Consider the following 27,173-nt stretch of genomic DNA (forward strand, 5'->3'; position numbering starts at 1 on the left):
GTTCCCGAGGGCCCAGCACCCAGTTTCTACTACTGTTACATTGTTGAGGTACTTTGCCACAACGCATGAACCAACACTGATCCATTATTAACTGAACGCCATGTGTTATTCAGGTTATCCCTGGTTTTCACCAAATGCCTCTTTTCTGTTCCAGGATCCCATCCAGGTCACATTATATTGAGTTGTCAGGTCTCCTCTTGGCTGTGAGTGTCTCAGGTTTCTCTTGTTTTTGATGACCTTGACCATTTTGAGGAGGACTGGCAGATCCTTGGTAGAACGTCCCTGATGTTTGGTTCGTACTTGGATCAGGGTGATGGGTTCAGGAGGGAGCTCACAGACGTGAAGGTCTTCTCATCACGGCCTGTCTGGGTCCGCGCTCTCCCCAGGCTCTCACTGGTGACGTGAACCTCAGCCCCGGCTGGTGTGCAGCGTTCCCGTCCGCCCAGGTTCCACACTACGCTCTGGAAGCAAGTCCCCTAGCGGCGCCCAGACTGAAGGGATGGGTAGGTCCGGCCCTACTCCTTAAGCGGCTTTGACATGAATTTGTGAGGAGGGTGTTGGACAGTCAGGGAGTCGGGGCCAAGGTCCCAGCAAGGAAATATGGAGTCAGGACAGCTAAGATCAAACAGCACTGCCATCCTGTTCCGCAGCTTAGACAGGACCGCACTGACATTCTGCTTTGCAGCCCTTGCAGAAAAGACTTCTGCAAAACGTCCTAAAATAAGACAATGAACCACAAAAGCATTTGTCAATATCACGGGCAAGGGGCAGTTAGGACCTAAGCCCCCGGATGTCAGCAAAAAAAAAAAAAAAGACCATCAGCATGTGGACATGAACCTAGTACTTAGAGATACGTGACCAAAGCCCCGATCGGCACAACTCAGCACACCCTGATTGTTTAACATAGTTCCGCAAAAGAGCTCATAAAAACCCCTAAACTTAGAAACCCCGGGGACAACCCACTCCGGCCCCCCTCCCTTTCCGGGAGCATTATGCTCTTGCTCAATCAACTTTGCTCTGCTGCCCACCACCGTCGGTGTGGTCTACCTCCTCATTCTTCAAAGCGGTGTGACCAAGAACCATGGACGCTAAGGGGACACAAAATCCTGTAACAAATTCTTTGGAATTCTCTATGCAAGACATCTGTCTCTTGTACGCATTTCTCTATTTGTTCAGTTACTTACAACGGTGTAGACTCGGGGGTCAGAATCCAGTGCTCGCTTGTTAGTCAGATGGTTCCACTCTCGGTGGCTCCTGTGTCCCCTGCCATGGCCCCCATTTTGGTTTTGGAGGACTTCCTTATCTTCAGCCACAATGCCGTGTTCCTGGCTCATCTGCGGTCCTCACCTCGGCCCAGGAACAAGCTCTGTTAACAAGAAGCCTGGTTCCTTCTCTTGGATAAGGGCATCAGGGGCCAAAGTCTGAGGGTGGGGCATGCCTGCTGCTGCTGGGGTCACCCTGGCTCCAGGGCCTCCCAGGGCCAAGTGGAGCTCAGAGATCCGTCTGTGCCCATGAGGCACACTGATCTAGAGCTATTTCTGCAACATCGATCAGACTCCAGGTTAACACCGGGACCCGTGGAAGGGCACAGACTTTCTTTACATCTCAGCTACCCTGGGGCGGTAGGATCGAGTCCAGATCAGGTGATGTGTGAAATCTTTTTTTGTCCTTTTTTATTTCTTCCTATGAGGTCAAAGTAAACTTTGTGCAAGCTAACCATAGTCTTCCAGTGGGGCGTGGGTTTCCCCCCCCCGGGAGGACGCAGGGCGGTATCTGGAGACACCTTTGGTTGTTACAACAGGCAGAGGGGTGGTTACCGGCCTCTGGTGGGTAGAGGCCAGGGACGCTGCCAGGCGCCCCACAGTCCAGCCCCAACTAGCAACAGTGCCGACGGTGGAGAAGCCCGGGGCCTGGACACAGAGGGGAGGGCGCACGGGGGCCCGTTTCAATCTGCAGTCTGTCTTCCCGCTCCCCCCAACCCGAGTGGGAGCGCGAGTGTGCAGAAGTCACTTCTGACCTGCCACACAGTTCGGAGTTCTCCTTTACAGCTTTCCTCTCCCACTGGAAGGAAACGCCTCTTGGAAGGGATTCCTGCCTCTCTTGCGTGCCCGTGGCTGAACGGGTGGTGAGGCAGAGGAGGCCAGAGTAGGCAGAAGCCACAAGAAAGAAGGTCGGCCTCGGCAAGGACGGTCACGTTGTTCTCCCGAGAGACAGGAGGAAAGGCTACAGGCCAGAGAAGTGGGAGGCGGTCAGCACTGCGACCACGCTGGCGGGGAGAGGGCTGGGGTGCCTGGCCACAGAATTGGACCAGGAGGCCCATTATCTCCCACCCCCCTGACACGGTCTCCAAAGCCACAGACTCTGAGCCTTCCCTGTGGCACGTGCCGTCTGGCAGCCAAGGCCCCGCTCATTCCTCTCTCCGTCTCTCTCTCTCGGCCTCTCAGGGCCCTTGGCCTCCTCGTCCCACTTGCCAGGCCCCTTACTGCCCGGTAGGCCGCCGGCAGGGGCCACACACGCCTGGCTGGCAGAACTCTGGAGCAGACAGAGTGGCCAGTGGCCCGAGTGCATCACTAGGAAACCCCCGCCCCCCCCAGCGCAAAGCCACTGCAGACCTGGTGCCTTCCCTGCAGAGCTGGGCACCAGAGGCCCCTCAGTCCCCCTTCCCCCACCTGTGGAGCCAGGCTAGACCCCGCGGAGGTTCACGAATGGGCCCCGGCGGCGGCGGGGGTGGGGAGTGTTCTCAAGCCCGGAGAATCCCGCATCCACGCCGCAGGATGCTGCTGTGATGGGGCAGGTTCGCCAGCTTCGCAGGGGAATGTGTTTGAGAAAACTCGTTTCCCTGACAGCAAGGAGGTGGCTTCGTCTGTATGGCTGCTCTCAGTAGATTCGGGGACGCCCCTCACTGCTGTGCCTGTCCCGTGCACTGTCGTGAGGCCACTCTGCACTTGGGATACTCCTTCAGTTGCCCTTTTCATGCCCTGTCTGGATCCTTCTGCGCTGTCTGTCCGTCCGTCCGTCCATCCAGCCAGCAATTCCGGGGCCTCACGGCCTGCTCTGTGCTGTGTGTGTGAGAAAGACAGCCCCTGCCTGCTGGGGTTCAGTCCGCTGGGGAAGCCAGGCGTTCAGCCAGTACGTTCCGTGTGATGGTAAGTGCCGTGAAGGCAAGCCCCACCCCGTAATCAGGGGAGAGGGCGGGGGGCACCCCGCTCAGCCTCGGGGGAGGCGCGGCTGCGTCCTGAGAAGCCCCGCGAGCAGCCGGCGGGAGCTCGAGGGAAACGGAGCCAAGGCAAGGGAGCGCGGCCCCACGCTGGCCTCGGGACACAGGCGTGAGGCGAGCAGGGAGGGCTCTGCGGAGAATGAACAGAGAGAAAGACATTCACCCTACTCAAGCTCACACATTTATTAGGCACCGACTGCACACCACAGGAGAAGACCAAGCTGGAGAACACAATCCTCAGGGCAACTCTGGCCCTCCTCCCGGGAGCCCAGGGACTAGAAGAGGTGGCAGCAACCATTCCCAGTCCAGGGACCGAGGCGACGGGGGCCGCGGTGCCAGTGACGGCTGGGTGGCAGGGGGCTCCCTGCAGGTGGGAAGCCAAGGTGAGAGTGAGGAAGACCCCCAGGAGAGGAAGAGCAGGCCCAGGGGCAGGGCTTCAGGTAGCTCTGGGCCAAACAGCATCTGGGGCATTTGGGGGCAATGCAGGTGGTCAAGGCCAAGCTCAGAGGGTGGGCTGTACTCCAGGTAGCCACTGGAGGCCTGGGGCAGAAGAACAGTATGGTCAGTGGCCTCTGGCTACCACGTGGGGGGGCTTGCCGGTGGAGTGGGGGGCCTCTGTGGGGGGCAGGCGGACGACGGGGCCTTTCCCTTGTCAGGTTCCCTGTGTCCTGCCTCCTGACGGCACAGCCCGAGGGTACAGCGCTTCACAGAGCCCTTCAGGAAAGCCTCCACCCAACCCTCTGAATAGAGCACAACAGGATTGGGGGGGGCCCTCCGGAAGAGCCCTTCATCATCAGCCCCACACAAGGCTGTGCCTCACGTGCCCCCCCTTCCTGATTTCATAATGTGGCCCAGGGTCTCCTGTCACCCCTCCCAGCCCAGCCCCACATGGGGACCTAGGGTGGCCGCAGGTGAACGGAGATGTCACAGGACACCGATGGCCCCTCTTTGCACCCCAAGGGCTTAGGCCACCAGAAATCATGCATCTCCCCTGGTGGAGCCCGTTCAAACACGCGCACTGAGACCTGCCTTCCGACCCCCGTCTCCCTTCCCAGTTCAAAGGCAGCGCTGTTTACTTTGAAGAAACGGCCTTTGAACGTGGGTTTGCTGGGGCCTTGGCGGCAGGCTCTGAGCACCATGGAAAAGAACTTCATCACAGCTCTGTCACGGCCTCACGCGCTGACAGCCAGCCTCAACAGTTCATCTTCTGAAGGCTTCTCCCTGAAGGTTCTGTCGCTACCTTGATTTGAGTGGCGGGTGCGTGCTCACCATGTTATTCTGCACCGGGCCCCAGAAGAGGGTCTACGAACAATTGCCTAACTCGAGTGTTGCAACGATGGAGAACCCCTGCCTCGTTCTGAACAAAAGCTGCAAATCAAAAAGGAGCTGTCAGCTCTCTCCTAAGCAAAGCAGGAGGCTGGTCCTTCATGGTGGGGGAGAACCATGGGGGCGCTGCCCGCCTCGCACCCCCGTGTCCTCCAGGGCTGACCGCCTCGGAGCGGGTCCGCACATCTGACTTTGGAGATTCTTTTTTTTTTTTTTTAAGATTTTATTTATTTATTCATGAGAGACAGAGGGAGGGAGAGAGAGAGAGAGAGAGAGAGAGAGAGAGAGAAGCAGAGGGAGAAGCAGGCTCCCAAGGAGCAGGGAGCCCGATGCGGGACTCGATCCCAGGACACTGGGATCATGACCTGAGCTGAAGGCAGACGCTTAACGACTGAGCCACCCAGGCGCCCTGACTTTGGAGATTCTAGGCGAATGGCACTGGCGGATGAGGAGTGTCTGCAGAAACCTGGACGTTCTGCCTAGAACATTCGCTGTGGCGTAGAGAAGAGAGTGAGAAAATGATGAAAGCAACCAGGGCCGGGGCCCGGCGTCCAGCCTTCTCCTCAGGGGGCAGAAAGCCACAAACCTCACAGCCCGGCGCCCCAGACAAGCAGGGAGTGGGGAGACAAACCCGTGGCCGCCTCTGCCGAGGTCACCGCATTCCACATTTATTATGCAGCAGTACAAAGTGTTTGCTCGGTGGATGTTCCGTTATTAATTTTTTTTTTTTTTTAACAACAGATGGTCTGGAGTTTCCCGCTTTCACCTGATGTGGCTTGGCAGTAAACTGGTACAGTAAATCCTCCCATTTCAGATGGCGTTGGGCGGTGGGGTTACCACCGTGAATTAATCAAGCCACCTTACAGAAGCCCGGTGGTGAACCCAAAGTAAGCTCCGACAAGGTGTTTGTAAGGGGCCACCGTGCTGGGCCTGCACTCCAAGCTAAAACTGACTCATCTCCCAACCGACATTTGCAAAGAACGCGGCAGAGAAGCCTTGAAGAACAAGAGCGTTCTGGCAGAAGGTGGAGATGAACCTTTTCCTCCTAAGACCTTGTTTACACAAATCTGTTTTTAGCAAACCTCTTCTCCAGGGAGCAAGGGTAAAGTCCCCCTGCAAAGAGGCTGAAGCATGAAGAGTCCGATCAATGAGGTGCCATCAACGAGGCTCAGCGGGGCCACACATGGCGGTGCCACCAGGGACACTGCTGCTGGACGCCCCGAGGACGCCTGAGAACAGACCCGCTTGCGACAGAAAGAAAGAGGAAAAGGGGAGGGGCTAACAGGGTACCCAAAGGCAGACAAGTGCGCACACACCACAACCACCCAAGGTCATATTCGGGTGGCTCTTGTACTTGATCTCTTTCTCCCGATGGCCAGAAGAACCATCAGTGCGACTTGTACTTGTGGGCAATCTTTATAGACTGTTGTCTGTTGTTGATTTCAGAGAGAAGGAGTGATGGTTCTGGAAACGTGGCCCCTTTTCTGATGAGACAGAATGGGCTGTTAATGAAACCTGCTGGGAGTCACAATCTCCAAGGCCTTCTTCCGCCCACAGCCGACTTCAGAGCCTCGGCCAGCCAAGAGCAGAGCACACGGAGACAAGCTCACAGAAACCTCTGAATCTTTCTGGTTGGGAAACGAGGAAGGAGACAGAACCATGGCGGTCCTGTTGGTCGTGTAGAGCAGGGAACACAGGAAGAAATGAGGCGGCTGAATTCGTGGCCTCGTTCACCACCAAATGACTGTGCCAATGGAAACCCATCATCTCTGTACCCAACTGTCATTCCAGACAAGGAAACCCATGCAGGTGCCATCACTTAGCCAGGACCACACACATGGCCAGGTCCAGAGCAGGTCCAAGAGGTGCCCCAGGCCAAGGGGACCGGAGGAACCCCCACCCCAGGGACTCTCCTGACAAAGGGGGCATGGAGAGCACCAGCGACATCATTACTGCAGCTGCGCCATCTAGTGGTGAGGGACTGGGGCACTTTGTGCCTCGGTCCGAGCCCCCAAGAGCATCCATCACCCAAAGAGAGGAAGACGAAAGGCCGGGCTCCAAGCGAACCTGGGGGTGTCCAGAAGACCTTTTCACGGTGTCCCCACAATGAGCAATGGCCACCCACACACCCCACCTAGTTGACTGTTTCCATCAGGGGCGTGAAGAGCGACTTCAGGCACTGACCTGTCAAGCCTCACTGTCCTCACCTATCAGAAAGTTACAATGGGAAGACTCAGGACACCGCATCTACAGGTCCTACTGCTCCTTCCAGAAGTGCAGGTGAGAGGAAAGGCCCTGCTGGAAATCGTGTAAGCGCTGACACACGGGTGTCTGCCCTCAGCCTGCCCTCTCTTGGCTGGTCCTCCCAACGGTCACACCCCACCCCGGTCAGCTCTCCAAGGCCACCCTGCCCTGAGGCCATGTCTGCTCCAGGCTGGAAGGAACCAGCTCTGACCATAGGCTGATGAATATTCCAAAGTACCAGGGACCCTCCTCTCCACTGTCAAGAAAGAGGTCTCCAAGGGAAAGCCTCCCCCAAGACTTGGACCACCTCAGGAAGCAGACCCGCTCAGCAGACCCTGAGCAAATCAGAGTGACCTTTGACCTCTAGCACATCCACAGGCAAGTGCTGCGAGCCTCCCAAATGCATCTCAAACATACTCATCATCACCACTGACGGGTCCAGCCGGTCTCCCAGCCACTCCTCCTGCCTCTGGCAATCCCTCTTCAGCACAGTAGCAGAGAGGTTAGCAGAGAGGGTGCTGGAAGACGTGGGTTCAGACCATGGCTGAGACCCCTCAGCGCTTCCATGGCCCTAGTCCAGCCCCGCTCCCCTCCCTGTCACTCCTGCAGCCAGGCTGGCCTCCCTCTGTCCCTAGAGCCCACAGCCAGCTCTTCCCACCCCAGGCCCTTCCCCCAGCTTGCGAGGTGGTGGGCTCCTGACTCAGCCCAAACATCACCTCAGACTCCTCCCCGGAGCCCGCCCCCCATCCCCATCTCCAAGCAGCATTTGCAGACAGTGGTTTAGAAGGTGGGCTCTGGAGTTCAAATCCAGACTCTACCACTGTCCAGCTGTATGGCCTTGCAAGGGTTATTTGACCTATGTGCCTCAGTTTCCCTGTAAAGTCGCTGTGAAGATTAAATGAATTAATGTATTTCCCTAATGCCTAGGATATGGGAGGCACCATGAGACATATCCAATAAAGGAGCAAACAAGTCAGGAAGAAGGGCCTCTCCAAGTTTGAGGCTGGTTGTGTGTAAACAGCCAACCCTACCGAGTGTTTCTCCCACAGAAGACGTGGTTCTTCAAGGGAGAGGAGGGGTCTCCCAAGCCCTCACACAGGCGGCCCTGAAGGCCCAGCTGCGTCACTGCCACCAAGGGTTCTTCCCAGGGGCCTGGACAAGCAAAAGGTTCTGCACAGCAATAGGGATCAATTTGAGGGCTGCCTGCCCCCGGCCGAGGGCCCCACGAGCCCCCTGAGCAAGCCCCTCCCCACCCTTCCTGCCTTCCTTCCCCAGGCTGAGAAGCCACATCCAGGATTCAGACCTGCCCTGGCCTCCCCAGAGCCTCCCCGAGCTCCATCCTATGGCTGAGGGGCCCCGCGCGCACGGATGTTGGCATCGCCACAGAAACCGCCCTAACCCTGTTGTGTTTCTACTCAGCTTACCGAGGGGCCACAGGGAGGGAAACGGGCAGCCAAGCGGCCTCCGGGGGCCTGACAGAGGCCCTCGTGAAAGCTCGCTGCCCCCTTCCTTCACCTCCCCCTTCCCCGGCCAGGCCACTCAGTGCTCTTCCAGGAGCCCAGGTCTCCCAAGACCAATGTCATGGCAAAGTCAAGAAGGCCCCAGCCAGCAATTTGGTGGCTAATTCTGACAGCCCTCGCCCCTTCTGAGATAATAATAGGTCCACTTCACTGCACAGAGAACAAGTGCAAATGCCTACAGAGGCCAGGCCCTGCTCAGAGATGAGTGACGGGGCCAGATGGCAGCGGGCGCGGTGGCGGTCTGCAGCTCGCCGACAGGGGGCAGTCACCCCTCGGTGACGACTGCCTGTGGACAGGCCCCGGAAGCTAGAGGCTTCGGAGCGTGGGCCAGGAGAAGTCAACTCTCCAAGAGTTTTGGTAATATCTCCTAATATCTAAACACTGGTGGCTATCATAATTCAGACTTAAAAAAAAAAACGATTCTGTGCGGTTGAAACACAACCTGTTTCTGGGTGGGATGAGCCTGGAGGGCAGTTTCCAGCTCTGCTCCATAATGGTGGTTTTCCACAGATTTCGTTTTTGCTAGTCATAACAGCGGCCACCGTTTTCGGGACTTGTTTCTGAGCTTCCGGAGCGGGTTGTCTAGTTTAATCCTCCAGGAGCCCAGGTCCCCTTCCTCGTAAGTCAGGAAACCAACTCGGCAGATAAATGAGTCGCCCCAAGGGTGTGGGGCAGGCAGTGGGGTGCTGAGGTTGGTGCTCAGGTCTGTTTGACACCAAAACCGGGGACCTGAACCACCAGGTTTATTCCGCGGCCCGTTCCTGTGAGCGAGGGGGCTCAACCCTGCTGACCTCTCCGCTCCAGACTTGTCCTTGGCGTTTCCCCACATTTCCATCTGCCCCTGCCCCCACCCGCCAGCGCCTACCGCTTACTCAAATGACCCTCCTGCTACCTCTTCACTGAACTTCACATGCTGGGCTTCTTCCCAGGCACTAATCCTACCGAGCTCTCCTGACCATATCTAGCCATGGTACTGCAGTGTCCTCCAAATCCCCCTGCCCCTCTAACCTGCTGCCAACTGAGCTTCCATTTGGCCTGTGACATTTAAAAATATCTGTCCAGCCTTGGCATATAGAACCCAATACCCCCAGCTGTTTAAATACCACTGCCTCATTCGGCCCGCACATGCCTCTGCTTCCGGTAAAAGCGTAAGCTGACCCAGAACACTGGGCCGCCCGAACCCTCTATTCCAATCACGCCAATCTTAATTTGGCTCCTCCGTCAAGTGTGCTGTCCACTTGAGCCCATTCCTGACCCTACAAGGAGAAGATAGGCGCAGGCCTGGGGGGCTTTGAGCGGCAGGGCAAGGTGTGGGCCATCTGTGTGCCCATGACACGAGAGCACATGCCTGGAGCATGGTGTGATGTCCGCCACAGCTGTCCCTCTCCTCTCCCTGGCTTCCGACCCCAATGGGCCCCACGGCCCTGCTATTAATATAGTGCAAAGAGGCCCAGCAGCTGGCCGTGGCAAAATCTTTCCACACGGACAGTGACAACTGACATCACACTGATTTGGGCTCTGTACGTTCCAAATGTGCATTCTTTTAGAAAGAGCATAGCTGAAATTTGCCTGGCCACTGAAAATGTCTCTATGTTGTTTTGGGAATTGGGAAAATCTCCAGCGATCAATCTGGAGGCCTTTGAAAGGGGACCCAGAAGATGGGTGGTGGCTTTAGGAGACTCCTAGGGCTCACAGGGGTTAGAGTCTACTCCCCTAGCGAGGGTGTCCCAGATCTGTGCAGTGACTAAGTGTCTCACGGGGAGGAGGAGGGGAAGGGGGGTCAGTTACCTGACTTCCTCTCCTTGCAGGGAGGGGGTGGCTTCAACAGACAACCAAAAGAGCCCAGAAAGAGCCCAGAAAGAGCAGCATGAAACAGTATGATTTCTGGGACATGCCTTAAAAAAGACACTCGAAGAAGTAGGGGTAAAGGAGGGAGAAAGCACTGATGGGCTAGTACTGCGGTGCTGGGGCCCCGGGGTTGCGTCTCCACCTCAGGACGCCGGGAGACGTCCATAACAACAAGTTTAAACTTACGCATGTGAAAAAAGAGTCAACAAAAATTCAACAAAACTTGAATTCAGTATTCAAAAATACTCACAATATACATGTGAAAAAAATCAACAAATTGCTGAGAACCTAGCGTGTGCTAGGAACCCCTCTTGATTTGTTCAAAATAAAGATGGGTGAGCAGAGCCCTGGCATCTGGTCAGCAACAGCCTGGCCTGAAAACCACCTCCTGTGGCCACAGCACAACGGGTCCCCTCCCCAAATGCCCTGGATTTGTTTCAACTGTCCCATTCCATTGACCCATGGAGATGGCCTCAACACATACTTTTTAAATTTAGTATTTAAAAATACACAACGAGCCAACCCAAGCAAGATGCAGCCAGTAACTTCATATACTCGAATGCCTCCCCGCATCCTCACCCACCTTCTCCGCCAGAGTAACAGAGTAACAAATCTCTAGTTTATCGTAGGCTTTCTGTGAACGTGTTCCTTCTATCATGTATATATTGGCTTCGTTTTGCTGGCTTTTGACCTGTATGAAAAGCGTATCCCACCACACTTCTGAAGGTGTATTTTTAGGCACAGGCCCTTTTCTGGCATCCAATCAAGAACCAAGCGCATGATGGGAGAAAAGACCCACCTCCCCCCACCCAAATCCCCAGAAAAGCCCAGCAGGAAGTAGAAGGTGCCTGAGCTCACGCTCCTGTTGTTTGGGACAGAGCTCTGCTGAGGCCAAGGGCATGGGTTAAAGCCTCACTGATAAGCCTGTTTCTTGGCTGCATCTGCAAACAAAAACATGTGAAGTGACGGCAAATGTCATGGTAAAGGCAGATCAAGACAACTACATCTGTCGATTTATTATTAGAAGGCAAATGTCATGGAAAGAAAATATGCCCCAAGTAATTTAGTCCTGTGCAAACTCACCAGGCTTCAGCTGGTTGGAACCAGAACCCTTCCCAGCACTCCTCAGCTAAGAGTTGCCTCACTAGATCCTGGGTTCAAAATCGATTCTGTCCCCGCCCCCCCCCCCCCCCGCCCCGATGGTAAATATCTGTTGTTGAGGGAGACAAGAATATGCTACACAGCTCAGGAAGACCACCTGTCAGGAGATCTTTTCTACGGTCCAGACGAGTACTCTCCTAGGGGGATGAACAAACTCGGCCCCTCGCTGTCTGTTGGGGAGAAGACAGCGCTACACCCAACCAAGGTGGTGCCCGAGACGATTCCAAGGGGCCAAGGGCCAACGTTATCCAGTTTAAGAGCTATGTATTTATCTTCTTGTGTATTTAAAAAATTCTTAGCTAGAAGCCAGTGATAATGGTGTAATTTTCCTTTAAAACTAAATTCATTTACATAAATACAGCAAGTTGATTTAAAGAAAACCGTTAAGTGCCGCTATAGGGTGGGAATATGGCAAAAATCATCTAGCTAGTATGGAAATAATTGAAGTTTGAGCAAAAATCTCAATTCTTTCTAAGGGACTGTAAAATGTTTTCTAATTTCTATAGTGCTTTTGAGCTCAGAAAGTTTTGACTACATTCTCTGCCTAAAGAAGGCCATTCCATCCACACCCCAGGCCAGCCGCCTCCAACCTCCTCTGTTCCAGGCCGTGTGCTGTGGGGCGTTTCTGATGGCTCTGCTGGAAGGGGTGCACTGGGCCCCCAGCATGGGGTGCATGAGAGGGGGAAGGAGGAGCCCAGAGTCCCCGCCACTGATACTGAGCGAAGCCCCCAACAGCCAGTGGTCATGCACCTCAGCTCTCCGGTCAGGAACCCCCAGGAAAGGTCTCAGAGAAAGTTCCTGTTCTCTTTCTCCCAAGTTTGCTCTTTTCCTAAAGTTTCCACAATGACTTCAGAAGCACTGATCAGCACATTTCCCTTTTCATACAGATAGCTCACCCAATTTAACAAGTGTTCCTAATGGCGTACCTTTCTTTGGACAGAAGTCTATTTTAAAACTAGTCAGAGCTGGGAAGTTACTTTTAAACATGCTAAAAATAATAGTAATGTTAATCATATTATTTCACTAATTTTACTTATATACAACTACAATGTTATAATTATATTATTAATAATAGATTAATATTACTATAAGGAAAAGCTAGTACGCCCATACAACCCGGTTTGCAGGAAAGCCCTACTTTACCCATCATCCCAGAAACCCCTCCAGTTAACGTGGCCTTTCACACTCAAAAACGTCCCAGCTGGATGACAAATTATACAGTAACCCTGGTTATACACCGTGACCAACTCGTCTATGCCTGCAAGGAGCAGGGCGGGGAGGAGCGCGGGGGACAGGGTTCCCAATCTCAAAGGCTGGAGAGCATTCTTTCAATTGTGGCCATTCCCAACTTAAACTGTCTAGATAGGGGATTAGGAGAGGAGGTCTACCAGGGGGGTTCAGAATGACCAAAAGATCGGAGCACTGCTCATAGTTCTCGAGGGGGCACTAGCAAGAGAGATTTGTCAATGCGGTGTCTCGAAAGGCTCAGTGCCCGTCATAAGAACTTGAAGAAACAGTGCAGAGCCCGGCCTAGTTTCTCTCAGTGCGGTCTCGCCCCCCACCCCCCTTTGTGGGAAGTCTCAGAAATGTATTTCACTAAAGTTTAACTTTTCTTCCTGACCAGTCAGAGCCAAGGTCATGCCCCTTAGGAAAACAGCGCCAGGGCCTGGCTCCCAACTCGCGGGGGTCTGGGCACACCACCGGTGCCTTGCTCTCTCGGCCGGAGCAACGGGGTGGTGTGAGAAGGTGGGGGACACACACACACTGCCGTGGGGACCGACTGGTAGCCTTATACTGGAGGGCAACGGAGTCAGAGCACATGCCTCCCTGTGACCTCACTTACGACTGACCCCAGACAAACCGTTGTATACACAGAAGTAAATGCCAGGACAGGGGACCAGGAGAAAGAGCCAGAATGTACACCGATAGGGAAAGGACGACTGATAGTCTTCTACTGGAACCACAGATGATGGCGTGACGACTGAAAAGAACAGAGGAGATCTTAGGTGAACCAACATACAAGGGTCTCCAAGATAACACTGCCAAGTGAAAAGGCTGCAAAGTGACATAAACACGACTTGTGTTAAAAAAAAAAAAAAAAAGACATTTTTGGGGGGGCGCGTGGGGGGTTCAGCTGTCTAAGCATGACTCTTGATCTCAGCTCAGGTCTTGATCTCAGGGCATGGATTCAAGCCCCTCACTGGGCTCCACGCTGGGCATGGAGCCAGGGAGGGAGGGAGGGAGGGAGGGAGGAAGAGGGAGGGAGACATTTTCTATGGAAACGGGTCATTCTGTGTGAAGCTGGTAGCCCCGGGGGAATGTGAGAGGTGGGCTATGCAGACTATGGCTGGTGGAGGGCCATTAAAGCAGACTTTTTTTTTGACTGACTTTTCATGTAATATACCCAATTCATGAATGTCACATATAATTAAACACTGCATTTTTTTAAATTACAGCTAGGAGAAGCTGCTGAGACATCACAGGTTTCAGAGTAGGCATCTTGAAAAAGGGTCTTGAGAAAAATGGATTTGCCGTTCTTGTACCGAATCCCCATATTCTGGGGACCAGCTTTAAATAATGACTGGTGCTTTGGGCCTTGGCTGGATTTTTGAATAACCAGCAGAAAAAGAGTGTCACCAAATGCGCTTAGCTTTAACCTTGCCCAAGTCCTTCCCGGCTGCCGTGTGGACCCTGCCAGGCCTGAGTATTAAGGGCATGGTATAGTTCTATTTCCAGCTTCCAAACCACTTTCAGCCAGCTCTTGATTTGCTCTTTCTTTAATAAGGAGCCGGCAGAATGTCAGTTCTAAAGTGATCAAGAGAAGAATGTGAAGCTGTGAGCTGTCCGTTTGGATGCTGACAAAAAATAGATCTGATATCAAGAGGGTTGACATCTGAGCCCTCGGTTCGCGTTCCCTCTCCCCATGAGGACAGTCCACTCGGTGTGGGGCGAAGGGACTCAAGTAGGGACTGAAGGTCCCCTCCCCGAGGGCTTCGGCCCCAAACCAGCAGACCTGCCCTCTCAGAGGCTCAGGCTCCTCAGCTGAACCACGGAGGGGCTATGACACCATCTCCAGTCCCTTCCATCCACAACGACTTCGGCTGGAAACTCAGGTTGGTGGGCCTCTCCTGCACGGCCCTTCCCACAAGACTCTTCTGCTGCCACCAGAGCCCCTTCGTCAGGCTCCAGACCCCCTCCCACCACCCTTCCACCTCATGGATTCCTTCTCACAGGTCATGCAGGTGCTTCTAACTCAGCGAGTCAGGGACAGAACTCACCCCACTCCACAGGGCAGAAGTCACGGTCTGCCAGCCGCCCCTGCACCCTCTCCACCCCCACCCCTTCTGCAGCTCAGCGAAAGCTACTGACTTCCCTCCCTCACATGGCCCATTCCCCGATTCCATGTTGCCGCCAAGCCCTGCTTCATCGACGGCCCAGATGCCTCTCAGGGTCACTCTCACTACTACCAGTTTTATGTATTTCTAGAATGACCTTCCTGAGACCCAGCTACTCCCATCATCTCTGGCTTCCCTTCAAATTCTAGCCCCTAGCCCATGGCCAGAGAGATTTGTGCAGCAGACGGCTTGGTGGCAGCACCTGCCAGCCACCAGGACAACGGCTTCCCACTGTCCTGAGGGTGTTCAAGACACAAGACTGTATTTTGTCCCCAAAGAGGCCCTACCTGGCAGCCCTGGGCCAGCCCTCTGACTCACTTCGCTCCGTACTTCAGGTTCTGCTGAGCTTCTGCCAGTTTCCTTAATACATTCAGTCCCTTCCAGCAGAGGGCCCGCGAACATGCTATTCCTGCACTGGGACCTGCGCCATCCCCTGCCACCCACCACATGCCCATCCTTCAGTTCACAGCTCAAGTGCGCTTGAGGGTTCACTGACATGCCCAAATCGAGGGCAGCTTCCTCTGCTGTACACTCGGAAAAAAGGTTCTTTTCCAGAGCCCCTGGCTCAGGTTGTAACGAGACTCCTTAATATGATGATTCATTATTTCCAGAGCCCCCACGGAATGCACTGAGTGGAGAGACAGAGTCTGATTTAGCTCACCAACATATTCCTGGTGCCTAGCCCAGTGTGTGGCCATAGCAGGTGCTCAGTGCACTTCTGTGCATCAAACTATGGCTTCTAAGACCTTCATCAAGAAGCCACTAAGAGAGAACTGGAAATGTATATAGACAAAACCCACCACCATCACCACTACCGTCATCACCACCATCACCACCACCACCATCACCACCACCACCATCATCACCACCACCATCATCATCACCACCACCACCACCATCATCACCACCACCACCACCATCATCACCACCACCACCATCACCACCATCATCACCACCATCATCATCGTCACCACCATCACCATCACCACCACCACCACCGTCACCATCACCACCGTCATCACCACCACCACCACCACCACCATCACTGTCATCACCACCATCACCGTCACCACCACCACCACCACCGTCACCACCACCACCACCATCACCACCACCACCACCACCACCACCATCATCACCACCACCACCGTCATCACCACCACCACCGTCATCACCATTATCATCACCACCATTACCACCATCAACCACCACCACCACCATCACCACCATTACCATTATCATCACCACCATTACCATTATTATCACCACCATCACCACCATCAACCACCACCACCACCATCATCACCGACAGCTGCCATCAAACTACTGGTTCAGAGTTTGCCTGTTCTAGACCCTTGCTAGACACTTTCTATTTCTTTCCTCATTTGATCCTCTCCATAACCCTGGACGGCAGAGTTTTTTGGACCCTAGAAAGACCTTTTTTGCAACGGAGGAGACAGAAGTCCAGATAGGTAATGCCACTGGTCAGCTATGAAGCAGAGGGATGCAAGACGTACATCTAGCCCCATCTAGTTCCAACTCTGGCTTCTCAGTTCTCACCCTTCTCAGCCTTTCCGTTGAGTCCCTCTCATGAGATGCCATCTTGTTTCCTCTTGGAAGCCACCTAAATACTGTCAGAGAAAGGACATTAAGAGAAAATCTCTTAAAAGAAACGCAATGAAGATGCCCCCATTCCAACCCCTTGTTTAGTAAAGGAGTAAGGGCTCTTCTCTGCCGCGTACTGCCAGAGAGCACGGTGAGGCACAGGGGAGGGTGAGGAGACTAGAAAAAGATGAGAGAAGACATAAAACATCAATTTAATGAAATGACACGACTAACCAGAAGAACACAAAAGACTAACCGGAAGAAAACTAAAGAATAAACCAAACTTATTTTTAAATAAAAAGAAGCCCAGAATTACCAAATATCACAAACTGTACCGTCCAAGAGAACATGAGGTAGAAGTTCCTGATTTAGAGATTTCAGACAATGCTAACATTTCAAAAGAAATGTGAGATGCCAGCCTGGGGTTGCCAACTTATTTTTTTAATACAAGTAAAATAATTTTTAAAAATGGAATAAAAACAAAAATTTTTAAAGCTCTAAAAAACTCTCTAAAATCTTAAAACAAAAAACTCAAATTACTATCTGTTGTGATTCAAAAAGAGCTGCCACTGACAGACTAACAGGAGGGAAGCTTCTGTAGGCTCCATGATCAAGAACAGTCCCTGGAGCTCCAGCGCCCAGCTGGCTCAGTTGGGGAGGGTACAACTCTTGATCTCAGGGTTGTTAAAATTGAGCCTCATATTGGGAGTAGAGATCACTTAAAAGAAAAAAAAATCTTAAAAAAAATAATAAAAATAAAAGAATCGTCCCTTCGTCCCTTCTCTGAATAACTTGAGCCTGATGAAAAACCCATCATATCGTCTTTAACTTTTCTCATTTTACTGCAGATTGGCGACCACTGACTTAGTTCGCCTCTCTCCCTTATGCACGGATCCTTTCTACAAAATCCTCTGCAACCTTCACTGAGTGTTTGCTTGAGCAGGCTGCTGGTTGCCTCATAAACCAAGCAATTCTAAAAGTCACAGAATATGAGAAAAATGCACAAAAATCAATACCATTCCTATAAACACATAATAAACAGCCTGTGAATATAATGAAAAAAGAGAACCCATTCGCAACAGCAACAAAAGTATCAAATACTTGGGAAATACATGATCTATTTTTACATATCAAACTCTACATATGATACATGAGAATTATATACAGAAAACACAAATCCTTAATGGGAGAGATAGAAACTCAAGGTAATGAAGAGTGAGATCATACTGGGGCTTAAGGCTAAACGCAGAGAAGATGACAGTATTTCCCAACTTAATTTATAGATTGAATGCAATTCCAGTCAAAATATCACCAAGGTCATTATGGAACTTGATAAAAATGGTTCTTACATTCTATAGGAAAATAAATGGGCAAAACTATCAGAGGGTTCTGAGATAATATCCAGTAAGAAGGCATTTGCCCCAGCAGATCTTAAAATACAGTATAAAATGATGATCATTAAGGCTGTAAACCCCGATCACGGTAAAACCCTGGAGAAAGACGTTATGATTTAACAAACGGAGCAGGAATAAACTAGCTATCAATAAAATATATATATACAAGCCACATTGTGCCACAATAGTCTGGCTGGATGTTTTTCAAAACCCTCCTATCTCAAATGTGGAAAGGAAATTTTAGGTTTAACTAATCAAGCAACATCAGGAAATTTCAAAGTGACAAAGACGAAGATTTCTGACAGTCTAAAAAAACACCTTTTTGCCTCCTCTGTATTTTCCCACAGTCATCTCAAGTCCCACCACCTCCTTGCTGGGGTGCTTATTAATTAGATCCTCTTGTTCTTGGACTCTGAACACGAGTGTGGGCGAGGGAGATACAGGAGGTGTATGGGCAAGAATCTTCCGTCTGGGCTCCCTGGCCAGGACCCTGCACCCAGTGTCCCCCAGCAGGCCCCATGCGGCCCTGGTTACCCGCTGGTTGGCTTCCTAATGGCAAGGACTGTTCTCAAGGGCAATTATGATTGAAGTCTGCACTTGCCTCAAAGCAAAACAGCCCTCTGTGCTTTGGAAAAACACGAGTCTTTTCTTGCTCCGTGAGTGAAGAGAGGGAAGTGATGGCTGTTTTGTGAGCACATTTCTAGACCGGCAAAGGTAAAAAAAACCCCAATTTACAATGATGTTTAGCCAAAACAATGAGTGGAAGAGAGAAAAGCCATGGCCAGCCGATGACATTTTCCTTTCTGATTTGGTTCATTTTCTGTTGTGTTATTCTCCTAGCTTTATGACGTTTTCTTTAGCATGCACAGTTCGTGTCCAACCGTGGGCCCTGCTGGAATCTGGATGGTCCTGGCACGGGGACGACCCTGTCGACCACCCAGCCCGTGTCTCAGGATCCTTATGCACAAGGAGGGAAGGAGCGGGGAGAAAAAGATAGGCGAACCCAGAGCCGCCTCCACCAGAAGCAGAGGCGGTCAGTTGAATTGCAGATTACATACAGATCCACATCACGGTCGCCCATGTCCAACTGGTCAACAGTGTCCTGCCACCAAAGGGAGCCACACACCCTAACTCCTGTGTGGGGTGGGATACAGCTTCACCAGACTGCCTTTTGGAAAAACAAAGCCCAGCTCAAATAACAAACAAATACCTAGAATCCTCTTTTAACTCAAACAAGCGTTACAGTGAATGAGGCTGGCTCCCCCATTACCAGGACTGACTGATTACAGAGCCCAGAGCCATTTGCCTGAAGATAATTGCCCCAATTCCCCACTTCACTTTGCACATATAGAAACAGTCCCAATCTACCAAAGCCTCAGTGACTAGACATGTAAAATTGGTCTAATCATATTTTGAAGAGCTCGAGCTGAAAGGGTTTCTATGAGCGTGTGCCTGAACCATGACACCGCTAAGAGTTTCTCCTCTCTGGGCGCGTTGCTCGCTCACTCACTCCCCCACCAAATCTGAAGAGGTGAGTCAGATTCTCAGCAGAGGGGAGAAAAACAACTTTGAAGCTCTCTGTCAGTGCTGGCGGCCGGAGGGAAGGTGAGATGACCCGGAGAGCTGGACAAAAGCTAAGTCCACACGCCGGAGGACGGTCCCGAAGGCTGAGTCCTCCGCAACCAGCAGCCCACCCGAGGCTGCAATCACTGGGCTGTTGGCACCTTGGGATGCTGATTCTATCAGCTGGCCATGGGAAAGAACCGGGCAAGCTAAAGTGTAAGCTGGGGGCAGGCAGATGGACAGAACCCAGTCCCAATTTCTACAGGACAAGGCCAGGCCAATGGCCAGAGTCCAGAGTGTAAACCAGGGGCCACATGAAAGCTGACAGAGCCAAAGCAGAGAAAAGGAGGCACCAGGCCCAACAAGGGCCCGTGTGCTTAAGCTCGGCCTGAATGAGGGGGCTTCCAGACACTCCCTGTTGGATGAGGAGCCCAGAAAGTGCTCCACCTGTGGCAGAGGTGGGCAGGCAGGTCAATAGGTGAGTGGGTGTTGGATCGATGGGCGAACCCTGGTAAAGCACAAATCCCAGGGAAAGAAAGGCTATTCCTGAGAAGACAACTCCTAACAGCTCTGTACACAGGAATCTGGTTCACTTCTGATCCTGTCTCCCTTTAAAAACAAAGGGCACAAACAGAGTATTATAATCCAAATGATGGCCTGGACAGAATCCAGCCGTGTCAAAAAGATGATTATTTCACCCTATCATTTGCTTTTAGCTCTGGATGGCATTCCCCCAAAATCACAAAATCAGGAGCTTGGGGTTGTCACTATTTCTACCGGTGAGAGCCAATCGATATCAGTGCCGTCTGAGTAACAGCAAAATAGCGCCCCAGAGAAATGAGCCAAATGCTTTTGTACTGTACCCAGACCTATTTCGGGGGCGGGGCAATGCTAAATTCCCAGTGGGGTAGAGCCTTTCTGGCTGATTGCCACAGTCAGGGGTGGGGGATACTTCAAACTCCCTGAATTCATTTCTACCCAAAAGAAAGTTTGAAAAGCTCTCCATCTCGAAAAAATAGTCCTTTCTAATGATTGTCCAAAAAATTCATTCAAGAGTGATTATACCCACTCACCTGAGAGGAGAACCAATCTCTTATCTCGTATCTCATCTTGGAAACTGTGTCGGTGTCTAGGGGACCCATGACAATAGCCTGTCAAGCCTTTTGAGAACTCATGTGACTCATCTCTGTCTCCCCCGGAGCGACCAGCACAGGTCATGTACACGGTAGGCACACTAGACAGATGGGATCGAAAGCGATCCTCTCACGGACATTTAAAAAAACAAGAAAATCTCAAAAGTCAGCACCAGGAAAAAACCCACCTTTTTGGAAACCTAGCAGCTGAACTTCCCCCCTCTGATTGTATAAGCAGTTCCTCAGCTGCCCTTGGCAGTTCATGTGTCTCATGTAGGGTTTATTATTTGGCACCTGTTGGCAGCCCACTTTTTAGAATCTGGGGGCACATCGCGCTGACATGCATGTTGGAGGGTGAGCTGTGATGCATTCCCATTGACCACCTTCCCCACACAGTGCCCACGACAGCAAGGGACTCGACTCCTGACTGCTAAACAGCCAAGTTCATTCCTAATTTCTGAGACAACTCTGGGAGGGGAGGCAGAGGACCGACAGAATTAATAGACGGACCTGACGAATTCTTTTGCTCCAGCAAGAGAGCTGTGGAGCAAAGCGCCTCGGAGCCCGATTAGGAAAGCCGCACTGCAGCCCTGCTGGTTCTCTGCATACACCTGTTTGCTCATGTCCTGAAACTGCCACCCAAACATTCCTTCCTGTCACTGAGCCGCCTGCACTTTCAAATGCTTCTAAAATAGAAGCAGAGTCGGAAGGGCATGGCCATCAATAGAGCCCCCAGCCCCTCTCCCAAGGTCTCCAAATGCCTTTCACGGAATCAGAATCCGAGTTGAAAAGAATTTTGGCGCGCATCAAGTTCCAACTCTGCCCAGCTCATGAGTCCCACGGAAAACATCTCCAATATGGGCTCATCTGTCCTTTGATTTAACACCGCTTCTGACAAAGAGCCAACCGCCTCCTGACAGCCATTCCATTTCAGAGCCCTAATTGTTAGAATATTCTTCCTTGGGTTGAGCTGAAATCTGCCTGTTGTAACTACTACCCATAGGTTGTAATTTTGCCCTCTGGAACCATGTAAAATACATCTCAATGCCCGTTCCACAGGACAATCCTTGAAGGGGCTGAAGACAATATTCTTCACAATGCACCCCAATCAGAACCTTATTGTATGATGCTCTGATGAACTGGGAACTGCACTTTCCTGTCCAACAGGTTCCGGAGCCTCCTTCCGGCAGAGCCCAAAGGTGACGTATGACCGCACTTTATTTACCGGCAGACAGACAGAGCCCCTTGTTCCTTAGCTGCTAACAACCCGCAGTTGTTCATCACCCACTTGCTCCTTTTTGAAATTCACTCTGCAGCAAGCACTTTTTAAAGTCGTGCACGTAATGCATTTTAAACAGCATTTTCTGCACAGATCCATTTGCTCGGCCCCGGCCCTAAGTGAGAGATGAAACAGTATTTCAGTGTGGTTCTGCTGCTCCTCCCGGAGCCTGTGTGGAATGTGCACCGAAATGTATTTGTAACTATACAGGACCGGGGCTCTAAAATGCGGTGTTTTGTTAAATGTTCATTTGCTGATTAAAATGCATCTTGCAAAGAAAGTGCATTACTAATGCAGAATCTAGTCCAAAAATACGTATTATGTAATGCACATTTGTTAATAATGCAGGCAATCTCGGTGTATCTATATTAGTGGATCAGCTCGGGGCTGCCATCTCCATTATAGGCATAAAGCACTCCTTCTGAAAAACGAAGTACTTTCTTACGAACACTAAAGAATCATAATCCACCTCATTGCTGATAGCTGGCATTCGTCTCCACTGAAAGGGCATTCACCAGCACCCACATATTCCTGATTTTCTTTTTCCAGTGTGCCTTGAAAAATCACTTCAATGATGTCTTTATGTTCCATGCACCGTCAGTGGGAATGGGCTAATTGAAAGAAATAAAGCAGGTGGGTCAATATGAGCAAACCTCCTGGATGAGGGCTGAGAGATAAGGATTTGAGATATGCAGCTCAAAACAGCCCGTCCGGTGTCCCATACTAATATCCCCATGATGACTTGGAACCAGGTACTTGTGATATTAAAACCTTTTCAGTGTCTCTGCAAAGTGTTTGATTCAGGCAACACTAGAATACAGACACTTGTCCTTTTATGGGGTTTGCCAAATCAATCCTACTTTATTAGACCCATTGGTATGTTAATTCTACAAAGGAACTCAAAGAACACAAGATAAAAGATAGACACAGCCAAGAAGCCCAGTCAGGAACATTCAAGAACGTCCACAGCCAAGATGTAGAAACAAAAAAACCTCAACACATCAAAGGCAGGAGGAGTCTTGCTAAGGTCTAAACTCGGGATGTGACAGCTATACCTGGGCATGGTGTTAAAGGTATGAGGACCAGTTCCACCATGCTGAGTGGCAGCTGTAGGTACATGACTCTTTAGCCACCAAGAAGGGAGTACCAGGAGGGAAAGCCGGGTGGACGATCTCAAAAGGGAAAGCAGAATTACGAGAGGTCATGCCTTTCCAAATTTCCCCCATATGGACTCAAAGACAAAAAAAACCCCATGAGTCCCAAGTGGAGCAACTTTGTTGACACGTAGAAGGATTCTAGGACGATGGTGTGGCTCTGAATTACACTACCTTTGGACTTGCTGCTATGACAAAAGGGGCACTCCATACTTTAACAGGGAAGGCATCATACACAACCCAGAAGCAGCAGTTCTGTTACAGATGGAACTCAAGAGCTTTCCAAGGGCCATGCTTTCCTGAGCAAAGATCACTCCAGGGACCCCCCTTCAGGAGGACATGGAGCTCATTTGATTTTCCAGGTCTGAGAAAGAGATGTACTAATTTCCTCCAACCTTTTGGCCTCTGGGGTTCAACATGGTCTAGGGGTGTCTAGCCAAGTCATCTAACCCTAATGCTCTGATCGACCCAAGAGCTTTCTCATGGAGCATTCAAGCCGGATTAAATATTGGTTGGCAGGGAGGGATTCTGAGTGGTTTAATGCTCTGATTAACAGCAGATTAGTCCTAAACAGGCTTTCCTTAATATAAGTTTTTTTTTCCTTTTTCTTTTTTTTTTTTCTTAACTTTACCTTCAGCACCTGGAACAGAGCTTGGCATGTGCTAGGCACTCAATAAATAGCCCCGGAATGAGTTAGCGTGGTTGAAAAACTATCTATGTATTAAATGAAAGAGCTTTAAAAGGTACCCCGTGAGATTTCCTTGATAGCTGACCAGCCTGCAGCGCCCCACAGGGGCAGAGAACGGGGCTGTACCTACTGAATATCAGCGCAGGCAAGACTTCCCTTACCTAGTGGTTCCAGCTAATTAGAGTCTGTCTTCCAGCTCATGTTCTCAGCTCGAGCTCACGGCAGTCCACTGATGGGTCTGTGGACTTGCAAACCATCACCCAGTCTGTGGGGCCCTTCCTAGGAAAGATGCTTATTTGACCATGAGGTAATTAGCCAATTGAGACTACAAGGGGGGGGATTTTTCGGAAACGCTCTAATTACAGTCACTATAACAGATCTGCCAAAGGTGGTTTCATGATTAATGGCTGCCTGAGGTTACCAACCTCAAACTATTAAGCCCTTGGAAATCACCCGGGGCTGATCATTAATACCCACGCACAGACCCCTCATTTCATTCTGCCGAATATCTGCAATCTTGCGGTCTGGCTTTTAGCTTCATTTTAGCGATAACCCTGGAGTCGGGGAGGGGTATGAACCCCGCGGAGAACCCATGCCCCGCTGCCCGACTCCCCTAACCTGTGGCTAGCTCGCTCACTCGTTTTGCTCCTTGGCACCCGCCAGACCCCCGCCCCTTGCTTTGCCCAAATCCTTTCAAACAAGGTTCCCTCCTGCCACCTGCCGGCCCACTAGGGTCTGCGCCACGGGCTCGGCGCCACCGCGCAGCTCGCGGGGAGGCGCCCCCGCCTCCTTACTGCACATGCCCGGCAGAAGTCCGGGCGCGCAACTTTGCAGAACCTCTCCGCCGCGTCCCTCCCCGCCTCAGTCTCCTCTTTCCTCTCCCAGGCGAGAGGACCAGCGGAGGCACCTCTCCCGAGTCTTAGCCTGCAGAGTCTGAGGCTTAGGGAGAGGAGCCCGGGAGGAGGGAGACTTTTTCTCCCCATTTTCCCATCCCTTCTTCTTGCTCAGAGAGGCAAACAGGGGCGCGGAGCTTTAGAAAGTTGAGTGCTCAGGAAGGTAGGTGCTTTCCTTTTTCCCCCTCACACCGAGGTGGGGCTGGGACCTCCGGACCCAGCTTCTCACCTCGTGGGGTGCACCTTTTTCGGCCCTAGCAGCCAATGCGCATCGGAGCCGCTCTCTGCAGAGCCAGAGGGCGGGTGGTCTTCTCGGTGCGTGCCTAAGAGAATGGATCGTAGGTCCCGGGCTCAGCAGTGGCGCAGAGCTCGCCACAACTACAACGATCTGTGCCCACCCATCGGCCGCCGGGCAGCCACCGCGCTCCTCTGGCTCTCCTGCTCCATCGCGCTCCTCCGCGCCCTTGCCACCTCCAACGCCCGCGCCCAGCAGCGCGCGGCAGCCCAGCAGCGCCGGAGCTTCCTTAACGCCCACCACCGCTCCGCCGCCCAGGTATTCCCCGAGCCCCCCGAATCTGACCACGAGCACGAGGAGGGAGACCTCGAGCTGTCCCTCCCCGAGTGCCTAGAGTACGAGGAAGAGTTTGACTACGAATCTGAGACCGAGACCGAGACCGAGTCTGAAATCGAATCCGAGACCGACTTCGAGACCGAGCCTGAGACCGCCCCCGCCACAGAGCCCGAGACCGAGCCAGAAGACGAGCGCGGCCCCGTGGTGCCCAAGCACACCACCTTCGGCCAATCTCTCACCGAGCGTCTGCACGCTCTGAGATTGCGGAGCCCCGACGCCTCCCCGAGTCGCGCGCAGCCCAGCACTCAGGAGCCCCAGAACCCCAGACAGGGGGAGGAGCCCAAGCCCGAGGACAAGGATCCGAGGGACCCCGAAGAGTCCGAGGAGCCAAAGGAGGAGAAGAAGCAGCAGCGCCGCTGCAAGCCGAAGAAGCCCACCCGCCGCGACCCATCCCCGGAGTCTCCTTCCAAAAGGGGACCCATCCCCATCCGGCGTCACTGATGGAGGACGCCGTCCAGATTCTCCTTGTTTTCTTTGATTCAGGTTAGTTGCCCGCCGCCAAACCTGGGAACCTGGGGTCGGCGTGGGAGCTGCGGGAGGAAGGGAGGGATAAAGGAAAGGCAGGTTAGGAGGAAGGCGGGGAGACAGTGGGCTCAGCTAGCCTGCCCGGGGAGGCCGGAGAGCCAGGGCGAGGTGGGGAAGGCTCCCGAGGACGCCGGGAGGACGTCGGGAGCGCCCAGGTGCCCAAGGGCTTGTTGGACGGCGGGGCGCTCCGCGCGCCCCGTTGGAGACAGCCTGGGGTCTTGGAGCTGGTGTCCAGGACGCGCGGCTGAACCCCCGGCGCGCCCCAGATTTCGAGCTGCACAACCAAAAGGTACGGGTAAATCACTTGTTTTACACGCTTTTTTCCCCCTTAACACTAGACTCAAACCAGTTGGCTTTGGCAGGCGCCCGAAACGTGGTTCTAAGGTGCGCGCGCCAACTTTCACCATGAGAAAGGAGCCGCGCCGTAGCGACACTGTTGCAATGCGCGAAAAGTAATCACAATGGGATTGGGCGAGAACTCCGGAGGCTGCCGGCTCCGGGAAAAGTCGCGCGCGGCGCTTTAAGGCGCACAAAGCCCGGAGCCCGGAGCCCAGGTCCCAGCGCTGCCAATTTGGAGCCGCGGGACCTCGGCGCCAGTGCTCCCCGCAGCTGTGCGCCAGGCCAGTCCTGGCCGCAGCCACCCGCCTCCAGGCGCGCACCGGGCCAAGCCCGCCGCAAAGAGCGTGCGCACCTGCCCGCGCGCTCCAGAGCCGACCTCTCCAGGCCCGCCGGCGGTTCCCCACGAGTCACGCGTACTTGGAGGGCTGGCAGAGAAGGTATGGGAGTCTTAGGGGGTGCCTCTACAGGCTACCAGGGTTGGTGGCGCGGGCTTGGTCACGTCGGGGCATCGCTAACGTTTTGGCGCCGCTGATCTGGCGGCAGGGCTGGGTGCAGCTTTGCTGGCGAGGTCTGGGCCGTTTGCGTAAGGCCCTGGGGATGGAAGAGAGGGGCTGAGAGGCCCGCGAGGCGGTGCCGAGCGGAAAGGTAAAGCGGCACACGAAACGGGGCTAGAGAGGGGATCGCGTCTTTCATCAGGATACCCTACAGTGCGTCCCTAAAGAGCGCGGCACCGCTGAGCTGGGGAAAGGTGTTGGATCCGACACAAGTCCTTGGGTGATCGGTCGAGAAGGGGCAGGGGCTGGCGGCTTGGGCAGCCTCGGGGAGGGAAGGCGCGCACCGGCCATTTTCAGCTCGGCTGGAGCTAAGTTTGGAATCTCTAACCTGGAGGTGAAACCGGCCTGTTGTCCGAGGACAAAAACGGCTGCAGTCTCGTAACGCATCTTCGGTTCGGTGCATAAAGTGTGCCTTACTCGCCAACCCTGGAGGAAAAGACTGAGAAGTGAAATATATTTTACAAAACCTCACCCAGTATGGAAACTGATCTTTTCTTGGTGCGCGCGCGCGTCTTGGTTTGCGCCGGTTCGAGCTAGTCTGATGAAAATGATGGGGGTGGGGGAGTGACGCGTTTTGAGGCTTGAAATGAAAAGACCGGTCGGGTTTATAGACTCTTAAGAAAAGGGGAAGCCAGAAGGAACGCTTTCCACGGTCTTCCTTCCAGGTCTCTTCCCTAGGAAGGGCGTCGCGCTGCCCCGAACTT

At 52.8% G+C, this 27,173-nt stretch overlaps 1 protein-coding gene and 1 long non-coding RNA gene across 2 annotated transcripts; one reads left to right on the forward strand and one right to left on the reverse strand.

Moving 5' to 3' along the window:
• LOC113936970 lies at positions 1-26,899 on the reverse strand. The gene is made up of 3 exons (XR_003524433.2): positions 26,798-26,899; positions 1,185-1,366; positions 1-715 (listed from the first exon to the last, which is right to left on the reverse strand). It is a non-coding gene; the product is annotated as an uncharacterized LOC113936970 (long non-coding RNA).
• Positions 24,400-25,530, forward strand: LOC113936968 (neuroendocrine secretory protein 55). The gene has a single exon (XM_027620561.2). It carries the CDS (start codon positions 24,752-24,754, stop codon positions 25,490-25,492), a length of 741 nt encoding a protein of 246 aa, XP_027476362.1. The 5' UTR covers positions 24,400-24,751; the 3' UTR covers positions 25,493-25,530.
• Positions 26,900-27,173: the final 274 nt, after the last annotated feature.

This window comes from Zalophus californianus, chromosome 8 (genome assembly GCF_009762305.2).
Source record: "Zalophus californianus isolate mZalCal1 chromosome 8, mZalCal1.pri.v2, whole genome shotgun sequence".
NCBI classification, from domain to species: Eukaryota; Metazoa; Chordata; class Mammalia; order Carnivora; family Otariidae; genus Zalophus; species Zalophus californianus.

Excerpts from the sequence above, each read along its gene's own strand:
- LOC113936968 (XM_027620561.2), top strand. The coding sequence starts at position 24,752 with ATGGATCGTAGGTCCCGGGCTCAGCAGTGGCGCAGAGCTCGCCACAAC.